The sequence below is a fragment of the Solanum tuberosum genome, unplaced genomic scaffold (genome assembly GCF_000226075.1).
Source record: "Solanum tuberosum cultivar DM 1-3 516 R44 unplaced genomic scaffold, SolTub_3.0 scf00204, whole genome shotgun sequence".
Classification (NCBI taxonomy): Eukaryota; Viridiplantae; Streptophyta; class Magnoliopsida; order Solanales; family Solanaceae; genus Solanum; species Solanum tuberosum.
Window position 1 is genome coordinate 545,176 of NW_006239127.1, and position 8,359 is coordinate 553,534.

The 8,359-nt window shown below is 35.9% G+C and overlaps 1 protein-coding gene across 1 annotated transcript in view; it reads right to left on the reverse strand.

Moving 5' to 3' along the window:
* Nucleotides 1–341: 341 nt before the first annotated feature.
* The window catches only part of LOC102579780 (exonuclease 1), a 10,061-nt gene continuing 2,043 nt past the window's right edge, over nucleotides 342–8,359 (reverse strand). Inside the window, exons 2-16 of the mRNA XM_015312430.1 lie at nucleotides 7,887–8,006; nucleotides 5,964–6,087; nucleotides 5,748–5,885; nucleotides 5,422–5,631; nucleotides 5,081–5,256; nucleotides 4,902–4,974; nucleotides 3,961–4,084; nucleotides 2,862–3,022; nucleotides 2,708–2,762; nucleotides 2,260–2,628; nucleotides 1,971–2,182; nucleotides 1,814–1,862; nucleotides 870–1,092; nucleotides 636–789; nucleotides 342–550 (exon numbers count right to left, since the gene is read on the reverse strand). Of these exons, the coding sequence (XP_015167916.1) occupies nucleotides 708–789; nucleotides 870–1,092; nucleotides 1,814–1,862; nucleotides 1,971–2,182; nucleotides 2,260–2,628; nucleotides 2,708–2,762; nucleotides 2,862–3,022; nucleotides 3,961–4,084; nucleotides 4,902–4,974; nucleotides 5,081–5,256; nucleotides 5,422–5,631; nucleotides 5,748–5,885; nucleotides 5,964–6,087; nucleotides 7,887–8,006 (2,116 nt within the window). The 3' untranslated portion in view covers nucleotides 342–550; nucleotides 636–707. The remainder of the gene's footprint in view (nucleotides 551–635; nucleotides 790–869; nucleotides 1,093–1,813; nucleotides 1,863–1,970; nucleotides 2,183–2,259; nucleotides 2,629–2,707; nucleotides 2,763–2,861; nucleotides 3,023–3,960; nucleotides 4,085–4,901; nucleotides 4,975–5,080; nucleotides 5,257–5,421; nucleotides 5,632–5,747; nucleotides 5,886–5,963; nucleotides 6,088–7,886; nucleotides 8,007–8,359) is intronic.

Below are 8,359 nucleotides of genomic sequence, written 5' to 3' on the forward strand. Positions count from 1 at the left end.
GGATTTCTTAATAAAAAACTTGGACAAATATGTTAGTAGAAATGCAAAATAATTGTTTCCTACTTAATTACGTCTTAATCACATAGTTAGAAACCTCAGAAAGTATATAACCGTCCAGCTAACGACTTCTGAATTATGTTATCAATCAAACCAATTCCAGCAAAGTTCCAGTGTTGTTAAAACTGAAAAACAGCTGTTAGTTTTTTAGTTTAAAAAGAAACTTCTTTTGTTGATTCTTGTGAAACATTTTCCAGAAAAGTTTTTGCCAAATAAGTTACTCTCCCCTGAAATTTACACTTGTTTATTCACCTCACTATCAGAAAAGTAGATATACACATTCATATCAGATAACAATTCCATTCACAATGTACAGATAAAATTGTTACTGGTCTTAACCCTTTGAGAAAGTTCAATATTCCGTAAAGGCATCCCAAATATGGGAGAAGAATTATAAAAAAAAATGAGTAATAAAAATAGAAAACCAAAGTGAAGAAAACATTAAATTTCAGGCAGCCAAAGAAACAAAAAGATTTCCCAAACAGAGCTGATACTGCATCAAAGAATTGAGACAGTTATAGTTACCTAGAGAATAAGAAAAGGGAAACTGTGAATTTGGCCAAAAAATGGCCACTCACCTAACTCATAGATATCAAGTTGACAATTGCCGAATCCAGTTTATACAAATGCAGGCAGTGTAGTTGAAAGGTTTAGACCTTACGACGTGCTGATAATTGCTTTTGCTTTGTTGGCTTGTACACAAACTTGCTTAGATCCATGTTACTAGCAGACCTTCAGTCAAAGGGTAAATTCAGAGATGACAGTCAAAAACAGAACTAAACATAAACATAGATGTTCAAAATAGTATTTACCTATTAGTGCTGGTATTCTTAATATCTTTTAGAGGGGCTCGGAGCCCACTGGCTCGAGAACCATTTGAGGTGTATCTAAATGATGATAGGACCGAAACAAAATTGTCCATTGATTTCTCTGATATTTGAGAATAATGTCCCAGATGAGAGATGTTGGACCCGAATTTCCCCTGTCCGTCCTTTGTCTCCTTAGTTGAATCATCTAGGTCGGAGTTGAAGTCACCTGAAATAGAAAGATGTTCTGATATCTCTCCAGTAAAAGGATTCTAGTAAAAGATATAACCAACAAAAGCTCAAGGATGAAGGAGATTCTTGATAATTGTATGACAAAGCCTTTTTTTTTTGTAAGAAATGGTACAGAAAAAAAAATAAGAAACTATTAAGTGTTATATTATTGCATGGAACAGATCTATAGTCACTTGAGAAAATAAGAAAATTATCAAATCTTCCATAGAAGAGTCAAGTCGTGGAAAATGCAGCACTGTCTCAAGAAATATCTCCAATCTAGTATTTACAATCATACTTGTCCTAGTTGCAACAAAAGGATATAAAAGGGCAAAAACAACTTCTTCATATATATAAGCTTTTGAATCCCCTTGACATAATGAAAGTTTTAATTGTCATGGCAAAGGTAGTTCAAAATTTGCTTTAAGTCGAAGGTTTGAATTTTTTGAATCCCCTAGTTAAAATTCCCGAATACGCCTCTGCCTCATTTATGTGTTCACTAACTTGTTAGTTGATCTTCTAGTTCTGGCTTTACATTAATATACTGTAGTATTTTGGTTAGCATACCCAGAAACATTTGCTGCTGTGAAAAGAAAGTGCACAGCTCCAGAAATTTCAGCATAAACTAGGAGTATCAAATGTGGATAGACAATGATCGGAGTAAAATAATTTTCACATCTCTGATGAGTTCAAAATATTGCTTTTGGCCTTACACATACCTTGATTGCCAGATGTGTCAGCCTCTAAACATTCACCACTTGCATTATCCTATAGAAGAAGAGCAAATTAGATCCAACAAGCTGCAAATTTGATCAAATTTTTCATCAATTAGAAATGAAAGATGAAAGGAAAACACATCATGGAAAAACAACTTACAGTTTGAACAGTGTCAATGAAGGTAACCTTCCTTTTCTTTAATCTCCTTTCAGAGCAGTCATCTCCTGAAGAAGACTTGGGATTTGTATGTTCCATTTCAGCAGCAACATCCAAGTTGCCCTGAGAATTATCATTTGCCAAATTCTTCTGAAAATAAGAACTCCTTAGAATTGCTCTTTTGTTCTCTTTCTGTTCAGTATCACCTGCAGGAACTAAAATGAGTTTATTGTCAGAGCCTCAGAGGAAGCATCATCCTTGATACAAAGCTTAGAATTATGTATGTACTGACCATTTCGGGCAGATGGCTTGGACTGAAAATAAGAACTTTGTGAAATGGCATTTTTAACTGCTGCTACGACTGCTCCATTCATTGCATCTGGCATAGAATCATAATCATTCTCCCAAATGCTGCTATGAGATTTATCATTGGCAACCACATTTATCTCACTCTTATCATCCTGAATATCTTCCTTCTTGTTATTCTTCAGAAAATAGCTGCTCCTCACTATCACTTTTTTTTTTGTAGCTCGTATCTTGTTCTCACTTAAATCCAGAGCATGCTCCTTATGCAATGTGATGCAGGGTTTACATATTGGATGCTGTAGTGGAACAGATTGTAGTCCTAGGCCATTTTCAGTTTCTTCCTCTACCAGAATTCCTGCTCAGAGAACACAAGGAAAGACAGTGTTTAACTGCACTTATTGATCCTCAATAAAATTCTGTATCTTAGTCTTTACCTTGACTTTTTGACTCCAAACACATGGAAACTTTCAAGTGAATATCATCATCCACCTAAGGAGAAGAAACTACTATTCAGAAAGATGCTATCAGAATTCCAATATGGTACAAGAAGTTATTCTCAGTATTAACTGCAAAACCATCTTTGCTCACCAGAGGATCAGGCGAGGACATTGACAAGCTCTCGAATTTATAAGAATCGGCTCCCTTTCTACTGTCTGCCCAAGGGCTTGAAACTCCAACCTTTGAATTCGGAAGAATAGGGCTAGTTCTTGGGGCCCTAAATTTCTGTTTTGCTTCAAGAGAAGCAGTGCCTATAATAAATGTTAAGGAACACACAAACCTACCAATGAAGTATCAGAGAATCATTTACTATTGTGCCTGTACAAAAAAATTAAACTTCACATATTTCTCAACAATTACACCTCAATCCAGACTAGGCTGGCATTGGCTATATGAATCCTACATCCATTCCACTCTACTTGGCCTAACATCTAGCACTACATTTGAATGCCAATGGGGTGGGACTAGCATAACTCTCATCAGAAAAGGATTTTACAAAATGTAAATTAACATAACTCTCATCAATAAAAATTATTTTACACAACTCTCAAAATGTGTCTGGATGTAAGTTCTCCACAATAGCTAGGAAACAACAACATACCCAGTGTTGTCCGGATAAGGTAGAGTGTACGCAGACCTTACCCTCTACCTTGTTAGGAAGAAAGGTTGTTTCCGATAGACCCTCAGCTCAAGAAAAGTGTTTCCAAAACAGGTTTGAGAAATGCAAAAGTGAAGAAGCTCCAATGAAAATACAAACTAATTGGAAATGACTATATGAACCCTCTATATCCATTCAGCCCTATTTGGGCCAATTCAATTCTATTATTGGTAAAAGATTGACCAAAATCAGAGGTTTTTTAAGACTCTTACTTATCACTGCACTGATATACGTCTTTAACCAGCCAAGAGACTCTTGTCAAACGTCAAACCTAATATAATGTCCATAACTCTATTCAGAGAAAAGAAAAAAGAGAGATATTTGCAATATATAGATTTATGCGATAAACAGGAAGAAGATAAATGATCTATGTTCAGATAGATTTAGTCCTTTCCTCCTAAATATGCAAGGTACATTGCTAAAAGTTGTTTTGCCATAAATATGTGAAAAAATGAAGAGAGAATCATTGTTAATGATGCCTTGAGCTCCAAATGACAGTAAGAAGTGAAAAGTACTTGTACAATAGGATACAGAAATAGTTGGTTAGCAGATTTTTCTGTGCAGGCAAATCACGCTTCCTCCTTTCACCTTCCACTTTGAAGTCATTCAGTTCATAAGTTCTGCTATCCACCAGTTCAGCAGCGTTGCATTCTTTCTGGTGAATTGTAATTCTATAACTTAGAGAAATATAGACTTGATATGAAGTATATCTAAGGTTAATAAAAGGAAAGAAACATTTGTCAGAAGTTACAGAACGGCACACTATCTTCATCAAATTTTGCATGAAGTTGCCAAGAATATTTTCATTTGCATTGAAATGGATGAAGATCTGATAATGCTAAAAGAGGAAGACACACAACAAGAAGCACGGCATATGGGAGATGTTATGCATGAAGAAAACCACTAAGTTTTCAAGCCGTCATACATATCTTCACTAGAAAAGAGAGAAAGTTCATATATCCCTCAGAATGTGGCCTATATTCAAGTACTCTCCCTCTGTGCCATTTTGATTGACCTGCATCGAGTTTAGAAGAGTTCAAGAGTATTTTTTGATGGATTTGGGGATCTTATATTGAGTTCAGTAGAGAAGGGTTTAAAGTGTGAGTTTGAAAGTTGTCGTATCAACTTTAAATTAATCATAGTATTCATGTATTAATTAAGATTAATGGGAGAAGAAATTATCATTTTAGAAAGAAGTCAGCTATTTAGGAGGGACAAAAAAATGTAATAGGTCAATGGAGGTGGATAGAAGGAGTGTTTTACCAAGATGGTTAACCATAGTCTGCCTCGAGTTTCCTTCAAACCTCAGTTTATTGGGAACATAATACTGCTAAAGCTAGAGCATAAATGCAAATAATGACGTAGACTTGAAGGGGATGTAGGAATATCACTCAAAAAGTGATTGGTCTTCTAACTCAAGAGAACTGAAATCAAGAAACTTCATTCAAGAAAAGAGGACAAAAATTAAATACCTGAAATGGCATCATAGTGAAAGGATCAACGTCACCTTTTGCTATTCCTTGAGCTACTTCTGTAGGTATCAGCGTTCTCCTGGTTAAGGAATGGATCATAGAAAAACCTCCAACCATAATAAAGGAGATTGATTCTAACAAGCATTAAAGTTGCATCATAAATAAATATGTAAGGATATGGGCCTAGGAAATCTAAATCTTGACTACCACAATCAGAGAGCTCGGACAAATGAACTAGATCTTTAGTCATGAGATCATAAACTCGTTGATGCTGGAAGGTCATAATTGCTTTTCTGAAAGATTCTTCATACATAGGAGAAACTGCAGCAGTATTGTACCTCAAGTGCTTAATGACCTGTAAGCAAACAAATTAATTTCTATTATCATGCTCATGTAAGTGCTCAGTACCAAATGCAGGTCAATAGATAAGAGAGGCATATTGAGAAAGCAAACTTTGGCAAAATGCATACAAATCTTTCTAAGAAACTCACTTTTCTAATGCTCAGATAATAATACTCACTTTGTCATAACTCTCGAACTTTTTTATAAGTGCATGAGCTTTTTTGAGCCCCATTCCAGGCAAGGACTGCAAATAGTCACAACCACTCAAGATGCACATCTCAAGAAGCATCTGCTTTGTGAAACCTGTTAAACTCAGTTCCTTATTTTGTTCCAGCTTGGAATACCGAAACTCAAGACCTTGTCCAAACTTATCCATTTTGTAAATGATCTGGATTCAACAAACAATTACCAGGACTTTCATAACAAAGTACAAAAACATTAAAACAGCATAAAAGGAAAACTTTTTTTTGACAAAACTTGCCAAAAAAACAGCCAAAAGCTTACCCTAGGACAACCAAATGCTATTAAATCTGAGTCCTCGGTTATAACAGCATCAACCTGTTTGCTGATGGCCAAAAAGGTCATTTGGGCATCTGCTTCATAAGGAGCCACTACGTAACATACATTTTCCCGCTTTAGGACCTTCAAATGCAAATATAAAATTATGAGAAACAAAAGGCTGACTTGACGGCAGTAGTGAAATCATGATGGATTCAGTACCTGTATTAGATCGTGAGCCACTGAAGGTGATATATCAACAGCCTTCTGATAGCACTCATAAGCAGCAGTCATGTTTCCATTAGTTTCATGCTCTATTGCACGAGAAAGGTTTTCCTTCCTAGACCTGCAGGAAAATGTGTGAATTGCTTCACCAGTCACATCTTGAATAACATGCTTGCAAAAACATCTTCCTCCATTTTACTAAAAATTAAGTAAAATATGTATTATTTTGAGACGACACAACAACCATAGATCAATTTCTAGACTACATAACAATCATAGATCAATTTCTCAAATAGTTTTTTTTCCACAGAGAAGTATGAAGCATTGTGACTACTAAGATTGCATTAAACAAACTCAGAACTCCGGCAATCAGCTTTCCCCTTAGACAACAACACTATCTCTTGAAGATTGATCCATTTGACAGAGAAACTTAAGCAAGGAAATACAAAAATCAGAAATATTAATCGATTCCACTTGCAGATAAGACTTAAGAGATGTGTAGAGATAAAATATATATTTCCTCGCTGGATAGAAACCTTTCAAGCTAGTCGACATCAGTGATAGTCTGAGCTGGTTTAAGTGGAAAGAAGAAAGAACTTCATTGGCAGGATGATGGTAGATGGATGTCATTCTGGGGTTGATCATACCTACAGACGGACTGCGTCTCTCTTTTATTGGAAAAGCATGACAGAAAAGGTGGTGAATTATGTTAAAAAATGTGATGTGTGTCAAAAGAATAAATATGATTCAGCTTCCTATCCTAGATTACTTCAACTTCTTCCGATCCCTTCAGCTACCTGGATTAGTATCAGTATGGACTCCGTAAGTGTTGCCAAGGTCTCGGGGAAAAACCGTCATTTGGGTGGGTGGACAAATTGACTAATATGCCCATTTTATAGCCATTTCACATCATTATCCTGTAGTGGATATTGTCAAGCTATTCATGGAACACATACTTAAACTCCAAGGATGCCAGAGGATATTTTGTAAGTGACAGGGATCCAGTGTTCACAAGTAAGTTGTGGCAGTGTTGTTTGCTATACAAGGAGTGATTCTGAATACCTCTACTGCTAACCATCCTCAGCCTGATGGTCAAAACTAAGGTTATTAATAAGTGTTCAGCGACTTATTTGAGGTGTTATTGCTGCGACTCTCTTTCAGAGTGGGCACACTACTTGTTCTTTGCAAAATGGTGGTATAATACCAGTTTCCATACTTCAACTCAGACCACTCCTTATGAAGCTTTATATGGGAAACTACCACCATTGCGCTGGCCATGTGTTGCAGGTGATTCTGAAGTAGTTTAGATAGACAGGATATTGATAACTAGAGAAGTCAAGCTGCAGCTATTGAAATTCCATTTAACCAGATCACAACAAAGGATGGTGGAAGGCTAATAAAAAGCGATCGGATAGGAAGTTTGAGGTGGAAGATTAGATGTATCTCAAAATTCAACCATACAGGCAAATGACTATGTCCAGTAAGCACTCCACCTTCAAGTGTTATGGACCTTATCAAGTTGTCCAGAAGGTAGGATATGTAGCTATGATTGTATACCTGCATATGGAAATCTATCACAAGCTGCATTTAGGGACCACATGGAGAAGAGAAACATAAGATGCAAAGGAGTAAGTTTCATCACTTGCCTCTACCATAATTGCTAACTCTGTAAACCTGTTTTATCGGGAAATCTTTGTGATGTAAATCAGTTTTTAGACTTTGTTGGTTACTTGAGTTTTACAATAGAGGCAATAATATCTCTCTTCTTCTTTTTTTGTAATTTTCATACATCCTCTAGATGTAATATGTCAATAGAACTCCTATTAGTTAATAAAGAAATTAAAAAGAACTCACAAATAAGACCAATCAAAAAGAAAAGAAACTCAAACTAAGAAGTTAAAGTTAGGAGTTTATATGTACCTTCCCCGCTTGTTCTCCTGTTCAATCTTCATTGGTAAGGGACCTCCATCAAACACAAGAATAGGTTTGACACCATGATGGCGCAATAAATTCACTCTGTGCATGCAATAATCAATATGCCTAAAAGAACATACAATGAAATAGATTGTCACGGTAACCAAAAATATATATCTATGTTTTTCATCTTTTCAGCCATCAATTAGACTTCCATTTTCAGAGAAAGAGATTTCAAAGACGTTCAATATAGTGCAACATGAAAACTATGTGCACTTTTCTAAAGGTAGTTTTTTTTATTACAAGATAATAGATTTTATAGAAGGCATCCAAAAGATGCATAAATTACAGATCATAAAAAAGTACAAGACCTTGTTAGCTCTATTACAAAAGCCTAATCTAAAGTTAAGGACCTAACAAAGTCCATGAAAGGAAATTGATCGGGGGGGGGGGGGGGGGGGGGTGTCTCCCTCAAAAAA